The sequence below is a fragment of the Notamacropus eugenii genome, chromosome 6, assembly GCF_028372415.1.
Source record: "Notamacropus eugenii isolate mMacEug1 chromosome 6, mMacEug1.pri_v2, whole genome shotgun sequence".
Taxonomy (NCBI): Eukaryota; Metazoa; Chordata; class Mammalia; order Diprotodontia; family Macropodidae; genus Notamacropus; species Notamacropus eugenii.
The window spans coordinates 56548042-56572880 of NC_092877.1; the positions used below are offsets into that span (position 1 = coordinate 56548042).

General features: G+C 39.3%; 1 protein-coding gene across 1 annotated transcript in view; it reads left to right on the plus strand.

The window, feature by feature from the left end:
• Window positions 1-15518: 15518 nt before the first annotated feature.
• ABLIM2 (actin binding LIM protein family member 2) overlaps window positions 15519-24839 on the plus strand; it is a 226249-nt gene continuing 216928 nt past the window's right edge. The window contains exon 1 of the mRNA XM_072620149.1: window positions 15519-16605. Coding sequence (XP_072476250.1) covers window positions 16419-16605 — 187 coding nt within the window. The 5' untranslated portion in view covers window positions 15519-16418. The remainder of the gene's footprint in view (window positions 16606-24839) is intronic.

Sequence of the window (24839 nt, forward strand, 5' to 3'; positions counted from 1 at the left end):
TGGAATAGCTGATAAAAAGACAAAAGATGGAGTGCCAAATTAGGGGAAGAGCAGGGAGGCCAACCTAACCGGAATATGGAGTGCATGAAGGAGGAGTAAAATAAATCTCAAAGATAACTGAAGTCAAGTTATGAAGGACTTTAAATGCCAGGCTAAGGAAGTTGTATTTTATCATAGAAACAATAGGAAGCCCCTGGATGTTGAGTAAGAGAATAATATGAATAGATTTGTAATACACATACACACACACACACACACACACACAATTTTCCTCCAATTACATGCTAAAACAATTTTTTAAAATTTAATTTTTTTAAAGTTTTGAGTTCCAAATTCTATCCCTCCCTTCCTCTCTCTTTTCCCTCCCTTCTCCCTGAGATGGTAAATAATGGGATATAGCTAATACATATGCAATCATGTAAAACGTTTTCATATTAGTCATTTTGTACAAGAAGATTCAAATAAATGAAAAAAGAATGAAAGAAAGAAAGTGAAAAATAGCATGCTTCTAGATTTGTATTTTAGAAAAGACATTTTTGGTAGCCCCATGAGAGAAAGGAGCGGGGAGGAAGTAGCACTTAGAAATCTAATTAGAATATTGCTCTATCAGGGTAAGATATAGCGAAGGACTGGGTTGTGGTGGTGGTTGTGTGAATGGAGAGAAGATGGATTGGAGAGATATAGTGAAGGGGGAATTCAGAAGGCTTGGCAACTGATTATCTGTGGATAGAGAAGAGGAAGGAAGAATTCAAGGTGACTGATCAACTCCTGATTTCTAGAAGTTAGAGACATTTAAAAATTTTTCCCTGTGGACAAAATTTTTCAATAATCATGGATAGGTTCAATATTTTTAATTATCCTTCAGTTCAACTGATCAATAAAAACATATGTAATGAGTATAAGGTATAAATTACAATGTTTGGAGCTGTGGGAGAAAGAAAGAATTAAGTGACATGATCTCACCTTTCAATTATTGTAAATTTTATTTTAGATGGTAAAAATAAATGGATAAAAAGGTAGTTATCAAAATAAGAATTCGTATGGTTAAGTGCCAAATGAGTAACATAGACAAGGAAGGCTATAGGAGGCAAGTCCAGTTCTGCATTTAGGTTGACATGAAAATGATGTTGAAGGTATGTTTGGGCAACAGTTCATATGAAAAAGTTCTGGGCATTTTTATGAACTCATAAGGTCATTAGGAGACACTCATAGAAGCCAAGAAAAAGCTAATTGAATCTTAGGCAAATTAATAAAGTCATAGTATCCATTCAGAATGATGGAGCTGAACACTCTGCCTTGACTGGATATCATAATATGTTCAGCTCCATTCAGGGCAGCACATTTTGTGGACTTTGACAATCTGGGTATATCTAGTGGAAGACAAAGAAGGTGGTAAGGAGGTCATAATATATGAGTTCTTTGGATATTTAGCCTGTAGAATACAAGACTTATGGAGGGAGGATTGGATAACTACCTTAAAGTATTTAAGGACTGTCATATGAAAGAAATGTTAGACAAGTTCTGCTTGTTTCCAGAAGGTGGAACAAAGGGAGGAAGTTTCAGGAAGGAATATTTTGGTTTCTGTAAAGAAAGTCATTCTAATCATTGAAACAAACCTGGCATGTAATTAGCTACTTTGAAATTTCACGAATTACCCTGTACTGGGAGATCTTTTAGCAAAGGCTGGATGCCTAAATGTTGAGGAGATCATAAGGAATATTTGTGTTCTGCTACTGGCTTGACTGGATTTTCTTCAAGGTCCTTTTCAGCTCCAAGTTGACTATTTTATGAAAGAGTTGTCTAGAAGTAGAATAGACTGCCATATAAAGTAGTGAGCTTCTCTTTACTGGAAGCATTCAAATGAAAGCTTACTGACTGCTTTGGGGAATGTTGTAGAGGGCATTCCTCTTGTCAATGGAATGGTAACTGACATTTACAAAATGCTTTGTGATTGATTTACAGAACACTTTCCATATGAAACTCCTGGGAGGTAGGTAGGTTGCGTAGAATTGGACTAGATACCCTCTGGGTTCCTGATACACTTGTCTATTTAGTCATTTTTAAGGGGAAATAAATTGAAACCTAGGAATATAATGATTATTATTGCTAAGATCTAAGGAAAATAAATCACATTGCTATAAATCTTTAAAGGTTGCAAAATACTTTACACTTGGTTATTTGAGTATCAACAAATTGAGGGGGGGAGGATTGATGAGGAAAGGTTTTATCTGAGCCTTAACTCCAAACAATGCCTTTGTGCCTGTTTCCTCATGCTAAAATAAGGAAAGTGAGGATGCTAGAGTGGCAAGCATTGAGAGACTTGGATCAAAGTCTGGTTTATATATGTGTGTGTATGTGCATATATATGTATGTGACATATATACATATACATCAAATGCATGTATATTCACATGCAAACATACATACTTTTGCACACATTTAGATATATATATATATAGAGAGAGAGAGAGAGAGAGAGAGAGAGAGGAGAGGAAAAAGAGAGACATTGAGCAAGTCATTGTATCTCTCTGGGCCTCAGTTTTCTCAGTCTGTAAAATGGGGATATTAATTGTATTAGCTATTCTCAGAGTCACTGGGTAAGTGGCTTGCAAACTGTAAAGCACTAAGTTAATGTGAGATATTTCTACGGTCTCTCTGCTTAAGAACTCTGGGATGACATATCTTGGCATACACAAGATCCCAGGGTGTAAACAATCCTGCCAGCAGAGCACAAGTCCCAGCAGGTCCTACTAAGTTGCAGACCTTTTGAGTTCCAGTGGACGGGCCTGGTCACCTGAAAACCAGCCTATTTAAGAGTAATAAGTTTCATCCCCAAAAGATTAGCCATCAGGTGATGAGTTTCTTCAATGACAGGGACCTCATAAAGAGAGTCCCCACACCTGCCTAGGCCTAAAAAATATTAAGTTGGCATTGATGAATGGGATTTCCACACTGATAAAACCAAAGACCTTTGCTGTTCTTGTATTATTTAACTTGCTCCTCTGTGTACATGCTGTATCCCCCATTAGAATGAAAGCTCTTTGGGGCAGTCTTTGTATCTCCAGTGCATTCAACTTTTGTAGCTGTTCGTAAATGTTTATTTAATTGAATTGTTGCCCAATATGGTAGAACTGGGACTCAAGTCCAGTTCTTCTGGTTACAGTAAAGCCTCTAGCCATAACTCTATTGATGTCCATTTATGCTGGACAGTCTTAATCAGAGAAATAATAGCTCATCTGTTAGTATTGATATGTGTCCAGGAAGCAAGTAAGTCAGATTATTAAGTATGATGCTCTTTAAATGTTGCCAGACAATTAGTTAATGTTATAAAGTCAATAAGACAGGACTCTCATAGATCAATTCATCCACTTTTATAGATGGCAAAGGGATGTGATCATATTTCCTGAATACATCACTGTAACCATTTGAATATCTCATAAGCCAGTAATAGAAAGCAAATTCCTCTGAGTTTCATATGAGAATTTGGACAATTATTGTTTATCCTATTTCATAGCAAAATGATGTCATGGTTTCATGCTAGTATAAATAATAAAAGTGTGTGTGTGTGTGTGTGTGTGTGTGTGTGTGTGTGTGTGTGTGTGGTGGAGAGAGAAGAATGTTACATTTGCTCCATAGCACCTGCCCCCAAATTTCTTCTGCTGATCTGATGCTGCAAGACACTTCTTGCTGGGCACAGTCAACTTGATATTTAAGCCAGTGCTGTGTGAAATATGACAAGTACTTTCCAGTGCATTGGCACCCTGCTGAATGAAAGACTCTCCATCCCCAAAAGATCCATATTGTCAATTATCTGGTGGCCATATCAGCACAGATTACATGCGCCATTAAATAAAATCATTCCCAAAGATTCACCTATATATAGTCTCTTGCTGTATCTGTAGTCAACATTTACATGCCTGAAGGGTCTAAATGCATTTTCAACTGTGCTCCACTCCCAGAGGTCTCAGGATCTATGAACTGCTGGGAGAAAGAGAAGAGGGCAGAAAAAAATGACTGCCTTGCTCCATAGGACCATGCTTATGCCTGGCAGTCCAAAGGGCAATATGCAATGTAAGTGGAAGGAGTGGAAGTTAGAAAACATGGATTTGAAAGCCACCCCTGATACATACGTGGCATGACCCTAGATAAGTTATTTCTCTTCTCTGACCTATATTTTCCTCATCTGTCATATAGAAACAATTATACTCTCACTACCCATCTACTTACCTACCTCACAGGGTTATTGTGTAGAAAGAGCTCAGTAAACCTTAGAGGATTTGGTAAATTTTAGTTACTCTTCCTTTGTAGATAGCCCTAGAATTTACAAAGTGCTTTCTTTGTGACAACCATAGTATGAGATACATAGTATACATTATTATCCCCATTTTACATTTCTGTCTCTACATCCTGTGTATATTCTGCATTCTGAGTGTAGTGAGTTAGGAAAAGATAAGAAGGTACCTTCTCCGGCCCTTAAAGTGTGGTAGCAACATAAAAATAGTGGGATCAGAGAAGGGAAAGTGGTGAGGTAGTTCATTTCAGGTGGAGCGTATGACTTGAGTAAAGGTGTGGTGAGAGGAAAGAGGGGAATGAGTTTAAGAAACAATAAATAATCTACTTGAGATGTATAATGATTGAAAGGGAATAATTTGAGAAGAGGGATAGACAGTTTTTTAAAAAGCCTAAAAAAGTAGTTTGGAGGTAGATTGTGGAACATTTTTTGCAATTTCCATAACTTTGACAACATTAGTTTGCAGTGTAGACACTCAGAGTGAATATAAATGATCACCTCTATAGAAAAATGCTGAATTAAGCTCCTTGGAAGCTTTTCCTCCATATTCAGTATGAGCTGTCTGTACTAGTCAAGAAACTTTTTTTTTTAGGTAAAAGAAGGTATCATGAGACGAGGTGTAAAGAGCCCTAGTTCTGGGCTCTGAAGCTGACTCAAGAGTCAGAGCTCTTGAACAGGTCCCTTCACCTCTACAAGGCTCAATTTTGTTATTATTTGCAGTATAGGATCGTAGCTTTAGGAACAGAAAAGAATTTAATTTAAAAGTCATCAAATCCAATTCCATCATTTTACAGATGAAGGAGCTGAGATTGAGGACAGTTAAAGTGTCTTATTCACAATTACACAACTAGTAAGGATCTGAGACATAATTTGAATTCAGGTCTTCCTCATTCCACCTTCTGTGTCACCTGGCCACCTCTGGTGATGAAGGGAATTCCAGCTTTGAAATCATGTGCTGTGTTTTACAGACACTTTCAGCTCTAAGATCCTGTGTTCAGAGGTGCCTTCAGCTCTCAAACTCTCTATTCAAAAGTCCTGTCTAACTTCTTAACAAATTATGAATTAAGATGCATTCATGCTGACTTTGTTGGTCAGGTTGACTCTGCTGTATATCCTGGTGTGGTTATTATTGCAAATATGTTACTTTCTCATCACAGAAAAATTCAATTTAACTCAATTAGAAAAATTTGTTAAGCTGTTGCTCTGTCCAAGGCCCTGTACTTGGTCAGGAAAATGCAGTAAACAGATATAACAGAGATCTTATTCTTAAAGAATGTATAATCTAATAGCAAGAGACATGTCCATAAACAGCTGTCATGCCATACAAAAGAGAGCAAATTAAGTGTACAAAAAAGAGTCTGAGACAAAGTGTTATGAAAAATTTGGAGAGGGGATACTTTCCCCAAGCTGCCTTAGGCAGATCTGAGGGAAAGCTTCATGGGAAGGGATGACAATAGAATTTGATATTGAAGGAGGAGAGGTACTTCAACAGATAGGGGCAGAGGGGCTTTCCATTGCAGGCATGAGGGAATGTCACATGCCACGTGTGGAAAGGGTCTGATGTCATCCTGTTTGACTAGAGTGTAGCGTACATGGAAGGACATAGTAGGAGGCATATTGAAAGCAGCATGTGGGGAACTTAGAGTTAGCTTATCCAGCAGGCATTGAAGGGCTACCAAATGTTTATGAGTACCGGGGTGATACTGACTCAATCACAGTGTGTTAGGAATATTACATGGGCCATGGTGTGGAGGAGGTAATGAAGAAAGAACAGACTAGACTCAGAAAAATGAATTAGGAGGCATCCCATTAGCCTACATAAGAAGAGATGAGAGGTTAAACAAGGTTGATTACAGAGGGTATTAAGTAAACTCCTAATGGCAGAGCTATTGTATTTTGTCTTTGCCTGTTCAAAAGAGGCACACTTCAGAAATATTGTGGGTTTGGTTCCAGACCACTGCAATAAAGCAGATATCAAAATAAAGCGAGTTGCATGAATTAGTTGGTTTCCTTTAAAAGTTACGTTTACACTATACTGTAGTCTATTAAGTTTGCAAGTGTATAATGTCTAAAAGGAGTGTATATACCTTAATTAAAAGTATTTTATTGTTAAAAATTGCTAGCCATCACCTGAGTCTTCAGCAAGTTGTATCTTTTTTGCTGATGGTGGATCTTGCCTTGTTCTTGATGGCTGCTGACTGATCGGGAGGTCGTTGCTGAGGGCTGGGGTGGCTGTGACAATTTCTTAAAAGAATGAAAAACTGAAATTTGCCACATTGATTGACTCTTCCTTTTATTGGAACACTCAGAGGCCATTGTAGGGTTATTGACCTAATTCCAATATTGTTGTGTCTCAAGGAATAGGGAGGCCCAATGAGAGGGAGAGAGATGGGGAATGGCAGGTCAGTGGAGCAGTCAGAACACGCAGTATTATTGATGAAGTTCGCCATCTTATATGGGCAGATTCATGGTGCCCCAAAACAATTACAATAGTAACATCAAAGATCTCTCATCACAGATCCCTGTAACAGATATAATAACAGTGAAGAGATTTGAAATATTGTGAGAATTACCAAAATGTGGCACAGAGAGATGTGAGCACATGCTGTTGGAAAAATGACGCTGATAGACGCGGTCAATGCAGGGCTGCCACAAACCTTCAATTTGTAAACAATAGTAAAAACAGCAACAACAAAAACCCAGTGTAATATCTGTGAAGTTCAATAGAATGAAGTGTAATAAAGCCAGGTACTGAGCACAGTGCCTAAGTAAACAGTAAACCCTTAATAAATACTTCTTGATTGGTAATTACAAGAGATATGTTCAAAGGAGGAATAATAAGACTTGGCAGATGTTTGGATGCATAGGAATAAGGGAGAGGAAGGGATTTCATAATGACTGCAACATTTGATCCTGAGTTACTGGGACAGTGGTGGTGTCATTTGCAGAAATAGGGAAAAATTAGTCATAGAATCGTAGAACTAATGTTAGTACTGGAAGGCGCCAAACACAGCCTGAAATACTTCTGTGTGCAGCCTGAACCAGATTAAAATGTAATTGGAAAATAGTTCAAAATAAATAAAATACAATAGAACATAGGTAGTATTGGGGCAGCTAGGTGGCCCATGAAGTTTGACCAGGCCTTCTGGCTCATAATGTCTATGATAGTAAGAAGGGAGTTGTGGTAGCTAGGTGGCACAGTGTCAGACTTGGAGTCAGAAGACTGATCTTCCTGAATTCAAATTTGGCCTCAGACACTTACTAGCTGTGTGACTCTGGGCAAGTTATTTAACCCTGTTTGCCTCAGTTTCCTCATCTGTAAGATGAGCTGGAGAAGAAAAGGGCAAACTACCCCATTATCTCTACAAGAAAACCCCAAATGAGATCATGAAAAGTTAGACATGACTGAAAATGATTTAACAACAGCACAGATAATATCAATATGTGGTTTTCTAAGTCAATATGCAACCTATAGGAATCATTATGTACCTCTTGTGGCCTGTTTCTATTTGAGTTTGACACCACTAACCTAGAACACAGAATCCTAGAATGCAACAAGACTTTGAACATAGATGCTTAGAACCAGAAGAAACTTTAGAAAGCAGTTAGTCTACTTCTCTCATTTAACAGACAAAGGAAAATGAGGTTCACAAAGCTAGTTGGAGGCAGAACCAGAGCCAGATCAGAAGTATCCCCAACCAGTCAAGAAAGATCTCTTTCCCCTAGACCTCATTGCTGTCACCATGAGTTAAAATGGAGCACTGTACACACATTGCTTGATAATTTCTGGTTGTTTCCCTTCTCCAGGACCTTTTGAGGATGAGCTATCTGATTATATCTTGTACATGTCACTTACATTTAACTGTCAGTTCAAAGTGCCCTGCCCCCTGCCCCGGAAGGATGTATAAATTTTTGGAGCTTAATGGGGAGTTCTATTTTGGTGAGTCAGGAAGAACTTGGCTATCACCCTGTTTGTACATGAGAGACACACGCATCATATGACCCTTCCTGCATTTCTGTCCCAGCGAGCTCCAGTGGCAGGCAGAACCTGGCTGTTGGCTCTCTCGCTGGCTGCCTGTCTTTCAACTCTCTTTCTCTACAAGGTCCGTGGTCTGTTCTGAATAGGAACTGGGCTTGTGGAGGCTTTGTCTGACTAGGCCACAGATCACTCTGTAATGCCAGAGGAAACAGGTACTGTTGATGCTTGCTCAGTGGGCTTAGGTCAGATGAGGGGAACTTTGCTTTTATAAATTTTTTTCAAGAGGCAGTCTGATAGTGTAAATTGCACCAGGCATGGAAAATCTGGGTTCTATGATCTCTCCTCAGGGTTTCAAAACCTGGTGATTTGTCCTATTTGGACTCAGAAGGCTTGGGTTCAAATCCTGGTTCTGATACTATTCAACTATGTGACTGTGGCTCATGGGATATAAAATCAGAAGTGACCTTAGAGATCATGTAGCCTGACTCTCTTTGAGCCTCACTTTCCTCATCTGTAAAACAGGAGATAATACTTGCCATGTCTCCATCACAGGCTTGAGGAGTTACTAAGATAATATTTGCCAGGTGCTTTTTAATCATATAATGCTTTATAAATGTAGGTTATTGTTTCTTGTTGTTCAGTTGTTTTCAGTTGTATCTGACTCTCTGAATCCATTTGGAGTTTTCTTGGCAAAGATACTAGAGTGGCTTGCTGTTTCCTTCTCCAGTTCATTTTACAAATGAGGAAACTGAGGCAAACAGGGTTAAGTGACTTGCCTAGATCAGACAGCTAGTAAGTGTCTGAGGATGGATTTGAACTCAAGTCTTCCTGAGTCCAGTCCTAATGCCACCCAGCTGTCCCTAAGTTATCATGACTTGTAAGATATTGCGGAATGCTTCACATAGATGGTTGAGCTGGGCAACGGAGGATCTAGGTTTGAGTTCCAGCTCTGCCTTTGAACCACTATTTGGTTTTGGGCCTCAATTTCTTAATATGTAAAATGAGGGGACTGAGTTAGCTGACTTTCTAAGATTTTTTTTCCAGAATCCTATATGCCATCCTTCTGCTAATCATTTCTTCTTCAACCTATATAGAGTGTATTGGTATGTATTTATTTGAATTGTCTCTCCCATTAGATTGTAAGCTCCTCCTTTGCGCCCCACCCCCCTTGTATCTATAGTGCTTTTCACAGTGCCTGGCATATATGTAGGAAATCCTTAATAATTGTTTACTGATTGTTCATTCATTGATTAACTCTGATAAAATTTTTTGAGGACAATGCATCAAAGCAGAGCAATGTTCTTTTTAGTTTTGTGGGGTTATCACATTAGTTCTGTGGAGGTTTATATAATGGATGGTGAACCAGCCTCAGAATCAGAAGATCTGGATTCACATTTTGCCTCTGATCACAAACTGGCTGTGTGGCCTTGGGCAGGTCACCTAACCTCTCATTTCACCAAGTAATTGACACTATCAATTGCAAGAGAGCTGAAAATTTGCTTTGGTAGAGGGAGTCCCCTCATCCAGAGTTGTCTGCATCAATGTGTGGATCAGAGAATTTTGGTTTTTCCTGAAGTGGAGGACTCGGGGATGGGGAGGCAGGGGTCATCAATGATCTAACTCCCCTTGGTTTAAATTAAGAAGTGGAAACTTTAAAACTTTCTTAATAAAAAAGAAACACTATAAGGTGTCCCAACAGTCTTAGGGTAGTTTTTTTGTTTTTTTTTTTTTCTAAGTATAGCTATTAAAGCTAAAAACTGCTGTAAGACTTTGGGACACTCTGTATTTTAGAAGATAAGCAAATCCTGTAACTACTGTCAATTAAGGAGATAATGAATGGGTAACCCTATGGACCAATCATTAACCCCAGGCAATATCCTAGGAAAGGACCAGGAATCTCCCTGCAGTCTCTGGGACTTGGGCCACTTCAATCAGGCAGATGAATATATGAATGAATATATTCAGACAAGAGGCTATCTGTTTGGGCAGGCATGCCCGGAAGCCGGTAAATTCAAACTGGGACTAAATACATCTAACTAGGGTAGGGCAGGCTGGGAAAAGAATGAAATGATCTGGGTTTTGCGACAGTTCAGATGGAAGTTAACTGGGAGGCAGATTTGGACTTAGAATCTATTGGAAAGAGCTTTTCCACGGGCTTCTTGAGGAGAGAGTGAGTTCCCCAGTCTCTGGAGATCTTCCCACCATCTGGCTCTCCCAAGTGCCCTAACAAACAAGAAGTGGGGTAAAAATGAGGGAGTGATACCAGCTGTGAGACTCATGTTATACAGGAAGGAACTTTGGCTTTGGAAGCAGAGGACCTGACTTCGAATCTTGGTCTTGTCCCTTACTCATCTGTGACCTTGGTCACAAATGAGGGGGTTTGGACTGGATAGATGGTAGTTCCCTGTTAGCTCTAAATCCTATGATTATTTGAATAATGAAAGGTTGTGTTTGCCTTGTTTATCTTGTCATGGACTTCCTGGCTGAGGTTGACATTTTCTCCACTCTAAATGTAGAGAAATATTGGTTTTATGTCTGGTTGTAAAGTCCCTGCAGGGAAGTGAACAGTTGAAAAAATAACAAATCAATACATGGAACCAACTGAAAAAATGGTGAATACAGAGATGTGTTTATGGTCTTTTATCTGAAAAGACTTAGGAAGAGTAACCTAAAGCTTTGTGAGTCAATCATATCTTTTGATTCAGCTAAGTTTTTGCTGATTTGTGTAATTGAGGCATAGTCCAGATTGGAAAAGCTAAAGAAAGTAGCCAATAAAATAGTGAAGATCAGAGGCACTAATTAGAACCAACAGAAATTTATTAAAAACCTGCTGGGTTACAGGCCTAGGATTGGCTCTCAGAGGAGAACATATTTACTAAGTACCTACTCTGTGCCAGGCACTATGCTAAACACTTTATAAATATTATCTCATTTGATCCTCACAACAATGCTGGGAGGGAGGAACTGTTATTATCTCCATTTTACAGTGGAGGAAACTGAAGCAGATAGTGATTAAGTGACTTGTCCAGGGTCATACAACAGCTAAGTGTCTAAGGCTGGATTTGAACTCAGGTCTTTCTGATTCCAGACCCTGATCTCCATCCACTGCACAATCAAGCTGCCTAGAAGCTCACTGTTAAACATGTCCATTTAAAAATGGTCCCAGACTTAAATGAAGCAACTAGATGGCTCAATGGATAGAGTACTGAGCCTAGAGTTCAAATCCTGCCTCAGACACTTATTAGCTATGTGACACTAATCAAGTCATTTAACCTTTGTCAGCCTCAATTTTCTTAACTGCAAAACTTCATAGGGAAAATAATAGCACCTACATCTCAGGGTTATTATGAGGATCAAATGAGATCATATTTGTAAAGTGCTTAGCCCAGTGCCTGGCACATAGTAGGCAGTATATAAATACTTATTTCTTCCCCTCCAAGAACTCTATTAAGAAGTATTCAAGTCATCTTTTGCACCCTCGTTCACCTCTGTTCTCTATAAAGAGAATCTCTCCCTATTATAATAGTTAGTAGCATTCTCCCTGTAACAGTGTTCCTTAGTCACTGCCAATAGAACGGAACTTGTTTGCTTAGAAAAAGGGGAATGAAAGCAACTGGCTGAGGAAGGAAAAGGAGGAGAGTTAGCAAGACCGATAGAGAACCTGGAACATGTAAGTCAGTTTAGTACATGCTTTGGGTAATGTTGATCACATGCATTATTTGGTTTCCCTTGGATCTGTGGGCTTCAGTTTAATATTAGTGCCTTTTGAAATGGCAGTTGTCTCGTTAACAACTGGTTCCTACTACTCTTTGATCATTTTTTTTTCTGGAAACATCCATGGCTGCTTTCTGTAGCAGGGCAGCTGTAGCAGCTGACATTAGGGCAGCCACTCCTCTCTGGACTAACTGGGGCAGTGGGCAAAGCTGTGTTCTGCCTGTCATTCTCTTGAATCATCCTGTGTTGAAATTATTTGTGTCCACCTCTTGTCTTCTTTGCTAGATTCTAAACTAACTAAATGTTTTTTGAAAAACTAAATTTATTAATTCATTAATATTACTCAGAAGTATTATGGTATCTTGTTCAGAGGCATATTTGTTTGTGAGCTTCCCTGCCCTTAAGGAACAGTTTAGAGGAACAGTTATCTTTATGACTGGTCATATCTTCAAACATAAATCCATAAGTACAAAGTTATGTGAGCACTGAGGGGTAGCTAGGACTCAGTGGATAAAGGACTGGGCTTGAAATCAGGAAGACCTTTAAATCTAGCCTCAGAAACTTACTATGTGACCCTGGATAAGTCATTTAGCCTCTGTCTGCCTCCACTTTCTCATCTGTAAAATGGGCATAACACCAGTACCTCCCTCCCAGAGTTTTTGTAACTATCAAATAAGATAATATTTGTTAAAAAAAAAAATGGCATAGTGTCTGGCACATAGTAGATTTATAGGTGCTTAATAAATATCTTTATTCTCTCTCCTCTCCCTCCTTCCCTATTTGGAAGTATAGGAAGATATAATGGATAGAGCATTGCCTTGAGGGTCAGAGGCCCAAGGTTTGAATCCCACCTGTGCTTCTTCCTAACCACGGTAAACTAGGGAAATAATTTTACTTCTCTGGGTCTCAGTTTCCTCATCTAGTTAATGAGGGTCATACTCTTACGATCTTTAAGTTCTGGCTCTAAATTCTGTGGTTTGGGGAAAGACAATTTAAGAATATGCGGCAAATAGTACCTTGTCCTTCATCACTATAATTTTAGTGATAGGAACAATTGCAAATTATTTGTGTGCAAATGGCTTAAAATGTAAAAAAACCACATTTTTTGTTGTGCAAATACCTTTACATCCCATATCTCATTCGCTTTTCACAATAACCCTAAGGATAAGGGCTGTAACTAGCCTTATTTTCCATAAAGGCAATAAGGAAATTGAGATTCAGAGAGATTGTGACTTGCCTAAATTGTCATGCAGCTACAGAAAAAAACATGTTTTAACTGAGATTTGACTATTGGGAAGAAAACTTGTGAAGAAAAAGAGTAACTGGTGTTTTACTATGGTGATGCTGCCACTTGATCAGGACACATTTTTCTCAAATTTTAAATTAATTTGATACATCTGTGATCTCATCAGTGGGTACTTTAATGGATGCAAACCTCAATCCTAATTGAGTAGCTGTCACACCACCCTCTTCCCTCCTCCCTGACTGTGAGTCCTCATCTGCTAGCGAATTTCCGCTACTGAGCCTCTCTGAATTTAGCTAGGATGGCCCTCAAGCCATTGCCAGAGTCCTCCTTGGAATTTTACTGCCTTGGGGGGACCTGGCAGAGATGGCCCCTAAGAACCCAGGGTCATCTTCATAGCACCATAAGGCATGGGAGGAGGACTTTAGTGGAAATGTTTCAAGTTTGGAAACTTGAAAAAGTTTCTAAAATTATTTTTTTTCTAATAAAACTACCATGGTAGACATCAATACAGATTGAGATAGAGCTTGCTTTGCATATATTTCATTATTTGTTGCCTCCCCCAATAAATGCTAAGCTCATTGAGGGCAGGGAATGTCTTTTGCCTCTTTTTGTATCCCCAGCGTTTAGCACAGTACCTGGCACAGAGCAGGCATTGAATAAAATTGAATTGCATTGACTGACAGTCATTTGGATTCTAAAATCATCCTCCATTATTAATTATGGAGAAGAAAGATTTTTGAGCTATCCAGCAAATACAGTTTTGAATGCTAAATGCCACGGTCCATGTCTGTAGGAAGAAATCTTTCCCAAATAGTTTTAATTGGTCTTTGTACTACCAAGTATATGTCCCGCCTCCAAGTAAAACAGCCCTGATGGTACTAGAGAAGAGTGTAACATTATGTAAATTATGCCACAATCTGGGTCTTTTATAGGCTTTGCCACAATTTCACTGCCTATGTGAGTCACTTATCTGTTCCCCTCAGTCTCAGTTTCCCCAGCTGTGAAATGGGAGGGATGGATTAGATAGTCTGTTTCCAAGGGACTTTTGTAGCTCCAAAGTGTCAAATTTTTGTATATGAAAAGATTTTTAAGTATAGCTCATTGGTAGGTTAGAGAAAGTCATTGCCACAATAAGGATGTATTAGATCTAGTTCTGCTGAATGACTGTATGAGGACCAGATAAATAAAAAAGACCCTGTGATGGGGCACACACATGTGCTTATGATTTTCTTTTAACCCTGGAACTCAAGAAAGAGCAGAAAGCCAGAATAATAGAATGCTGAGCTGTAAGGTGTAGCCCAATGCAAGCCTAGCATCCTCTCGACCTAGTGAGTTGTTGTCTAGTCTTTACTTGAATATCTCCCATGATGGGGAATTCACTACCACTTGAGGCAGCTGATTTCATTCTTGAATAGCATTAATTATTATAAAGTGTTTCTTTGCCTCCAGCCTAGCTTTGCTTTCTACCTCTTAGGTCTGTCCTCATGGGCCAGATCCATGACAGCCCGTTAGTACTTGAAGATAGCTGTCATGTCGTTTTCCTTCTTTTCTCCAGGCTGAGTTCCACGGGTCCTTCAGATGAACATTGATGATGACATAAACTTGAATTTCTTTAAAGTCCTGGTTGCCTTTGTCTGGATGCTCTCACCACTTATGAATTTCCTTCCTAAGATGAGATGCCTAGAACTCAACGTAATATTTCAGATTTGGTCTCACTTGACTCCCCCCATACACACCTAGTCTTGGACCCAATGCCTCTCTTAATTAAGTCTAAGAAGAATGCTTGGTAATCATATCACACTATTTACTCAAGAAAATTCAATAAGAAACCTCAGTTTTGATCTCTCTTGAAAGGAAATTTCAAGTTCATAAAAGAGTCATTAATAACTGAGGGATTAGTTGTGCAACTGAGCCCCGTACATAGCAGGAACTCAAGTACAGGCTCATTTGAACTGTAGCAGCAGTTGGGAACCTATTGTGGGGCAGTGTGTGGCCCTCCTTCATTCTTTTATTATAATAACCTTAAGAATAATAATAGTTATATGGGTCTTGTTTACCCAGCAATGGACTTCCCAGCTGAGTTAGGCAATACGATTTTAAAAAGTATTTTATGCCAGGATTTGAGAAATCTAAGTGGAGATCCTTTACTTTAATTCAACATGCTATTAAATTTCAAAATGTTCAGGTAAAGTTGGAGAAAATCTGAAAACTGTAGGTTTGGAGTATACATGTGGTGGTGGAATTGTGGCTTATTAATCAGGGATAAAGAGAAATGACATTATAAAGCTCCAAGCAAGAGCTTAGCATTTTAAGTTTTTGATCAGAACTGTCTTTAAGGTCTGCATGTTGAAGACTAGGATATGGTATAAAAGAAGAGGATTCCAAAAATGCTGTTAAATTATGGGAAGGCAGATATAGGGACTAAGAAAGACCTTTCTAGTTCAGAGAGCCATCCGACAAAGAAATGATTGTCCTCTTTAGGCAGGGAGCCCAATGATCACTAATCCGAGATATCATAAAAGGAATATGTGCTCTGGCTATGACACCAAACTTCCTGACCTTTACGCTCCTAATGCTCTCTGATATTCCTGGTCCATTATTAAGAGTCTTATCAATTAATAAACATTTTTGGGATATGTAGTAGGGGCTAGAAAATGAGGAAAAACCTATAATTGTAATACTCACTAGATTTCAACTTAGCATATGGAAAAACTTCCTAACAGAGCTATACAAAAATGGAATGGGATTCCTTGAAAGGCAATGAATCCCCCATCAGTGAAGGTCTTGGAGAAGAGGCTAGAAAATCATTTGTTGGAAATATTTCAGAGAAAATTCCAGGTCCTAGATATCTTTTGCAGTCTCAAATCTGAGAACCTATGTATGGCTTTATGAAATAGAGCATTAATAAAGTTAATTTCTACAATTGGTAGAAAGTGAGTCTTTCATATATGAAACATGGCAATGTCAAACTTTGTGAGTAGAGGCTATTTGAGCTTACAGTAGAATGACAATAAAGATATTGCAGAATTGCATTTATAGTAGCATATTTAAAAGCTATGTGGCAGATCTGTATTTTGAGTCTACCTCTTCCTCTCCTTTTCCTCTTCTTTATTTCTGTATCTGTTTATCACCTTCTTTGTTTTTTCGTCTCCTCTCATGAACCATGGATGTGCTCGTAGCTCAACATTATGAGGTTGTTGTTCGATCATTTCAGTCATGTCCAACTCTTTGTGATCCCATTTGGGGTTTTCTTGGCAAAGTGCATTGCCATTTCCTTCTTTATCATTCTGAGGGGACTAAAAGACATGACACCTGAAAATGGGTTGAAGATACTGGGGATGTCTAGCCTGGAGAGAAGACTTGAAGTGAGAGGAGGTAGAACATACTGCTTTCTTTTAGTATTTGAAGTATTGTCACATATCACAACAATATGATTTATTTTTCTTGGTCCCAGAGGGCAAATGTGGTGAATTAACAAGAGTAGATATGTGATCAACTTAAGAAAAAAATCTAACAGAATTGTTCCCCAGTGTAATGAGGCACCACAGAAGACAGTAAGTTCTTGTCACTGATGTGCTCAAGTAGAGGCTGAGATAAATTGGTTAAGGTTGTTGTAGAGAAAATTCACTTTTCAATTTGCTGTTGGACTGAATATTCTCCTAAGTCCCATTCATAATATGAGCTTCTATGGATCTTGTGAAGGAAAGAAAACATGAACCAATGCTCAGGTTCCCAGCACTTTTTTCCATGAATTTCAAATCAGTGAATGCTTCTGATGGTCCTATGAGGTAGGAGCAGTCCTACTTCTTGATTGTGACTTGTCATGGGGCAATGGTGGGCATTATTGGCAAATAAATCTGTGTCTCCTGCTGTCTGCTACCTGGTACTGATGTCATCCAAAGTCTCAGCAAATTAAGGCACCCAGAAGACAACCAGGGATCAGGATATAGAAACTGTTCCCGAGGCTTCCTTGACATTCTGACCATCCATTCAAAGTTCCTAAGTTTGAAAACTGAACAAAGGGTGTGGATTTTGAGGTCTCTGGTGACATACAGAAAGGAATACTGGGGTACCTAGGCTGGAGAATGATTTCTGGTAGGTGCTGAAAGAGGTACATTACTGTCACTGGCTGACAATAGCATCCCCTGTTTGGGCTGAGTATGTTGTTTTAGTTAGTATCATAGGATTTGGAACTCAGAAACTTTAGATATCTATCATCTTTTTCAACTCCTTTGCTTTGTGGACAATAATTATAATGGCTCCCACTTCCATAGTTTCAAGTTTTACAAAATAAGTACTTTCCTCACAACTAGAAGAAAGAGGTCATAGGAACAGAGAATTGGAACCTCAGAGTCTAATCAAGTCTCATGTTACAGGTGAGGAAACTGAGTCCCAGAGAGGTTAAGTGATCACCCATGGTCACCCGGGTAGTATCAGAAGTAGCATTGGAACCCAGGTCCTCTGGTTCCAGAGCCAGTGTTCTCCTCATTGTACCATGTTGGTTCATAAGGTGTTTTGTGCAAATATTATTCCTATTTTGCAGATTTAGAAGCACTGCATGACTTGGTAAGTCACTTAACCTCTATAGGTCTCAGTTTTCTCATCTGTAAAATGAGGAGAATCAAGATGGTCATTCTAGCTCCATATCTATTATCCTCTAACTTGGCCAACACAAGTTGAATGAATAGATTTCACATATAGGAGTCAAACATTCAAAAAGTATTTTTAATATTATTAAATATTCCCTTTCATTATGTATAGGTAGCTAGGTGGTGTAATGGATACAGCACCAGACTTGGAGTTAGGAAGGACTGAGTTCAAAACCAGCCTCTGTCAAACACATGACCCTGGACAGGTCACTTTGACCCTGTTTGTCTCAGTTTCCTTACCTGTACAATGAGGAGAATAATGGCACCCAGCTCCTAGGGTTGTTATGAGGATACAATGTGATAATATTTGTAAAGGTTGTTTTTTTCTTCAAACCATAAGGTGTTACATAAATTCTAGCTAGTATTTTAAATTTTTTTAGCATTTTGTAATTTACAAAGTATTTTTACATGATGCTCAACCGCGCTTTTCAGGTGAAGCAAATTGGGACCTCAGAGAGGTTGTTCCACACCCAAGGTCACACAGCTAATCAGTGGTAGAATTAGGAGTCAGACCAACATCTTGACTCTAAAGGTCCAATATTGTATCATGCTGCTTCCTAATGGTGATTATTTCTGGATACTTTCTCTCTGTGGCTATTGGTGTTTTATCCTTGAGTTCTCTGAATCAATATGTGCATTTAATAAATACTTATTGAATTGAAGCTAAAGTAGAAAAGATGGTGAATCCCTTCTGGATATTTATTAGATCCACACTTACTGCCAAGGAGAAAATTTGCTTAGATGATACAAGGAGGGATTTGGGCAAATGCCTTGGGGGTGGCTCTGGGCTAGATGGGTTTTGTTTGACAGTGACAAACAAGGCTCTTCATTATCTCTTTCAACCTAGGTGGCGCTGCAGGGAATAGAGCACCAGGTCTGGAGTCAGGAAGACCCGAGCTCAAATGTGGTCTAAGACTCTTACTAGCTGTGTGCCCCTGGGTAGGTCACCTAACCCTGTCTGCATCAGTTTCCTCATCTGTAAAATGAGCTGGAGGAGGAAATGGCAAACCCCTGCAGTATCTTTGCCAAGAAAACCCCAAATAGGGTCATGAAGAGGCAAATGCAACTGAAATGACTGAATAACAGTAGCACTCTATCTAGCCAGCCTTATATCCAAGTATACTTTACACATGCTCTGCACATCGTTCAGGCCACTCTCCTATATAGACGTGCTGAGTCAAGGCAACATGCCACCAGAGGTCATTGGCATGGGGACTAGACTGGAATTTCACTGGTTTAGGGAGGGCTCTGATTAGGAAATTGTCTCAAGGAGCAGAGGTAGTCAGTAACCTTCTCTGAAACTTAGAGATTTTGAGTTACCTAGACCATTGAGAGGTTGAGTGACTTGTTCAGGGTCATACAGCCAGTGTGCGTCAGAAGTAGGGTTAGAACCCAGGTCTATTTGACTCTGAGGCTGACTCTCTGTCCACTATACCATGCTGTCTCTTTTTTCTATAGTACTTTAAATTAATTACCTATTTGAATCTCACGAGAATAAAAGTGCAGGCATACTGAATAGCAGGTATACAGACTAGGCAAGTAATTATTGCTGCCACTTTGTTCTTCAGTCATTTTTGAGTCATCTCTGACTCTTTGAGATCTTATTTGGAGTTTTATTGGCAAAAATACTGGAGTGGTTTGCTATTTCCATTTCCAGCTCCTTTTACAGATGAGGAAACTGAGGAAAATTGGGTCAAGTGACTAGTCCAGGGTTATACAGCTAGTAAGCGTCTGAGACTAGATTTGAATTCAGGTCTTCCTGACTCCACATCTGATGCTCTACCCATTGTACCACCTCGCTGCCTACTTTACAGATACTGAAACTGAGGGTCAGAGAGGTGGTAGATTTACTAAGATACCACAGATTATAGAAGTAGCAGAACTGGTACTGTAATGCAGGGCTTCTGATCCCAAATCTAACATTCATTTCATTATGACACTGTCCCCATGGAAATGAGTCAACAAGGAAATTTGAATTGTTTCTTAGACCATGATTGTAAAACATGAGAATTCTCTAATATTACAATTAGAAAGTGTCACTCAGTCTTTGAAAGATAAGACTGAAACTTTCCAATTAGTCTGATGACAAACATGTTGAAGCCAGTGACTGAGGCCAGAAGGATGTGACTCTATGACATAGAATCTGTTGTTTTTTCATTAAGAAATGAAAGAATGTTAGAATTGAAATGAACCATGGAATATAGCTTGTTGTATCTGGAAGAGATAAAGAGTCTAGAGTGTTAGAGGACGGAAAGGAGGTTAGAAATCAGAGTATGCACATCTTATTTTTCAGAATAGCAAACTGAGACCAGGAAAGTAAAATCATTTATCCAAGTTCCCACAGTTAAACCCGGGTCTTCTGGTTCCCAGTCCTATACTCTTTCCCCCATGCTACATTCCCAACAATTGAAGTTGCCTGTGAATCTAAGTCAATCTAAGCGTTAAGTTTTTTTAAAAGTGATAGTCTCTTGTATATTCACCATGCTTTTTTTTTCTTATGGTTTGTGAGTGAGCTCTTTCCAAACCACTTTGCTTCTTTGATTTGAGGGCCTTGATGTTTTATCCCTTAATAGAAGGGGAAAGGAAGACTGCCAACTGAGATAATTTTTGTCCACTTAAAAAAACCACACCAATTTCTGTGGATGGGGTAGTTTGGGTTTTGTGTTGCATACAGCAGCCTAGTCCTTTTCCATTTACTAAAATTCAGTGGGATAAGGGTTTCAATACACTCAGGGATATAAAGATATGATACTTTGTGGATATTACTCCTAATTACATGTTTACTATATAAAGCAGTATATAAAAGAGAGACAGCATGATATAGTGGACAGAGTCAGCTCAGAGTCAGAAAGGACCTGGGTTCTAATCCCAGTGAGTAGGCTAGAGTATATACATGCCATCTACTGATCAAAGGAAAAAGAGCCAGAGGCATAGGATCCAGAGTTGGAAGTCTAACTCTTTTACAGATGAAGAAAAGGAGGTGAAGGAGAGAGATTAAGTGACTTATCCACTTGGGCAGCCAGGGAACACATGGATAGGGCACTGGACGTGGAATCGAGAAGTCCCAGGCCCCAATTTCCTCATCTAGAAAATGGGGCTAATAATAGCATCTTCCTCCCAAGGTTATTTTAAGGATATAAGGAGATAATAATTCTAAGGCTCTTTACAAACCTTAAAGCATTGTATAAATGCTTGCTATTTAGTGTTGCACAGGGTCAAATAGTAGGTAACGAGCATCAGAGGTGAGAACTGAACCTAGGGCCTTACACTCCTGTGCCAGTGTTCTTTCCGCCATGCTCTGCTGCTTTCACCATACCATACTATGGTCAGGGAGGCTTTCAGGAGGATGAAAGTTGAGCTGAGTCTTGAGAAGAATATACTATTATGTTTAACAATTTATTTTAACCTTGATGTCTTTCACACATTATTTCTATATACATATATACATACAGATACATAGATACATACACACATATATACATATATATGTGTGTATATATGGAATGAGTCTTCAAAGAAATTAGGGACTTGCAGGAAGTCTCCTTTACATATTGGAAAAGGAGAGTGAAGAAAGACCAAGTGGGATTTGGATATCATTTGGGTTCATTGTGGCAATGAACACAGCAGTATTATGGTGTTTTCACGGCCACTCAAAATGAAATGAGCTCCCCATCACTGGAGGTCTTCAGAGACCACTGAAGATGCCCTCTTTGGAAGAGTTGGTAGAAGAAAATTCTATTTAGGTATAGGTTGGACTTGGTGCTCTCTATGGTCCCTCCCAGCTGGGAGATCATGTTATTCTACAAAACCTTGCCTTTTAAGTGAACCTCTTTCATTTGCCCTTGGAATGTACTGAACCCTGCTTGTGCCTCAGTAGTGAAATATGATCCAGTAAGGAGAGAGAGAGAGAGAGAGAGAGAGAGAGAGAGAGAGAGAGAGACGGAAAGAGAGAGACAGACAGAGACAGAGAGAGAGAGAGAGATTAAGGGAAGGTTCTAGTCATGAGGCATCTAGTCCTTTTGTCTTTTTTGGTGCCCTGCTTGTAGTCCTCTGGAAATGAAATCTGGGTATTAGTAGAGGAAAAAACCAATTCAGTGCCAATAGGAACCTAAATTGAGCAGGGCTTCATGTTACAAAGTCAACACCTTGAATTTCACCTTGAAACCAAGGGGTAACCAGAGTAGACCAGGGAGTACAGAAGTATGTGTATTCTATTTGAATTGTAGCCAACTGAGCCAATCCTGTGTTCGGGTAGTCCACTCTGCATATTAAACCCAATGACTCTCAAATCAAGGGTCAAATATGATCGCTCAGCAGCAACAGGGTAGGGTGGAGGGGTTGAGAGAATATGTAAAGAGTCTGAAATCTCCCCTGTCTTATAATTACTAAGAGAGGGAGCTCTACCCTCCAACTTTCCCACCATCTCAGAAACCTTAGTTTTTGACCCCCAATGTCACATATTACCACCTCACTTGTAGTAACACTTATTCTCCCCTAATGGCTTCTATGTTGATCTGTGTCCCCATCCCACTACCAACCTTAACTCCTAATGTTTTTTATGCTGGCTTGCCTCCTCCCCACCAGTATTATTCCTTGACTTTTAATGGCTCCTGTAGTGGGCAGCTAGGTTAGAGCAGTGCTTAGAGCTCTGGGCTTAGAGTCAGGAAGACTCATCTTCATGAGTCCAAATCTCACCTCAGATACTTATTAGCTGTGTGATCCTGGGCAAATCACTTAACTTGTTTATCTCAGTTTCCTCGGTTGAAAAAAATTGGGATAATACAAAGGAGATAATATTTGTAAAGTACTTCGCATAGTACCTGGCACATAGTAGGTATTATATAAATGCTTTTCTCTACCCATCAATCAACAGGCATCTAACAACCAACTATGGGCTACATGGCTGGGACTACAAAGATAATAAATAAACAACATCCATTGATTCCAAATGTTGCCTATCCTGGTGTCCCTGGTAGTAATTCCATCTGTCACTTTTTGTCCTGCTTCCAAGTCTTTCTTCCTCCCATTACTCCCCCAAAGCCTGGACTCTCCTGAGTGTTTGGTGGTAAATTATCAGCATTGTGACTCTCACTCCATCTTAGCTCCAAGAGTTTAAGAAAAGAAACTTACATCATCACAGGATCATAGTATTTAGATAGAGAAGGGACCTGAGAAATAATTGAGTCTAATTTGATTTTTCAGGTGAAGAAACGGAGACCTAGGGATCCAAGTGATTTCTCACCTTGTCACTTGACCAATAAGTAAATGGTAAAGCCAAGATTTAAAACAAATTTCTCTGATTCTAATTCCAGTGCCCTTTGCGTTATGCATCATTTCTTTGGAGGCCAAACCATATAGCTCAAATCCATTAATTTTTCCACAGATGAGGAAACTGAAATATAGAGTAGTGAAGAGAAATCACATAGGTAGTAGAGTCAAGAGCCAAACTCAGTGTCCTCCAAAGGATGAATAAAATTTAAAAATCATTTATTAAGCGCTTACTGTGTATAAAGCCTATGCTAAATGTTGAGGATAAAAATAGAAAAACAGAGACCTCTCCTGTTCTCGAACAGCCAATAGAGGAGACAACAAATTTAAGAGGTTTCAGAAACTGTACAAGCTATGGTTATGTATTCCAAAAGTGCCAGACCTGGAAGGGACCCTGAAACTGAGGTTCTTCACCTTTGCTTTGTCATAGACCCCTTTGGCTTTCTGGTGAAGCCTACAAGACCCTTTATTGGAATAATGTTTTTAAATACATAAAATAAAATAAAATGATTGCAAAGGAAACTGAAAGTTAGTGAAAATAATGATGTGATTTTTTTTCATCTAAGTTCATGGATCTTCTGAAATATGTCCCTGGAGTATTGACCTTGGGTTAAGAACTCCTGACCTAAAAGAAAACAATAGAAGATGCATTGGATAGAGCACTGGGCTTATAATAAAAAAAGACTCATTTTCCTGAGTTCAAACCTGGCCTTAGACATTTACTAGCTATGTGACCATGGGCAAATCACTTAACCCTGTTTGCCTCAGTTTCCTCCTCTGTAAAATGAACCAGAAAAGGAAATAGAAAACCACTCCAGTATCTTTGCCAAGAAAAACCCAAATGGGGTCACAGAAAGTCAGACACGACTGAAAAACAAGTGAACAACAATAAAGAACCTTTGAATATATAATACAGAATGTGACCACTTAAAGGGACCCTGGGGCACAGAAGATAGAATCTAAAAGGAACTTGAGCGAGATCATCTTAACCCAGCCCACCTCCTCATTTCCTACAGGAGGAAATTTGAGGCTTAGGAAGGGGAAATGACTCATGCACAGCTCATCCTCAGCAGAGCAGGAATTAGGAGTCCATGGCTAGTGACTGCCACTGTGGTACCCAAGTTGCCAGTACTTTATCATAGTTAATGTCAAGTTTCATTTCAGGGATCCAGAAGGAAGTATCTAATGCCTGGCCCATTACATAAGACCTGCACAGAAGCATTGACTAGGTCCGATCTGACTAACTTTGAAGTTTGTTTCAGTAATATTATTCCAATTCCTCCCTCCTCCCTGTTTTGAATGGGTGTGTTTCTTCCCCAGTATAAAGAGCAAGGGCTCTAGTTATGTCTCTTGTGATAGTTAATTTACACCTTTGATTACTACAACAGAGCCACAGGACCAAGCCTCTTCAGTGTATCTCTTGGATAAAAATGAGAGCGGCTCTCTTTGCTCTTCATTAACAGCCTTGCCAGGTGTCCTTGTGTTTATTAGCAGTGGGACTCAGTCCAGCATCCTTCAAATATGGTTCTTCTCTGACCTGTTATGCTTAATTCAATGCATAGTGCAAGCTGGAGCTACATAGGTAAGACTGGTATCTGAAACCTTGCCTAGAAATAACCGAATTTAGCATCATTTAGGGGGAGGAGGAAAAGCAAGAGGGAGATTTTTTTCTTCCAGATGTTTTTAGTGTTG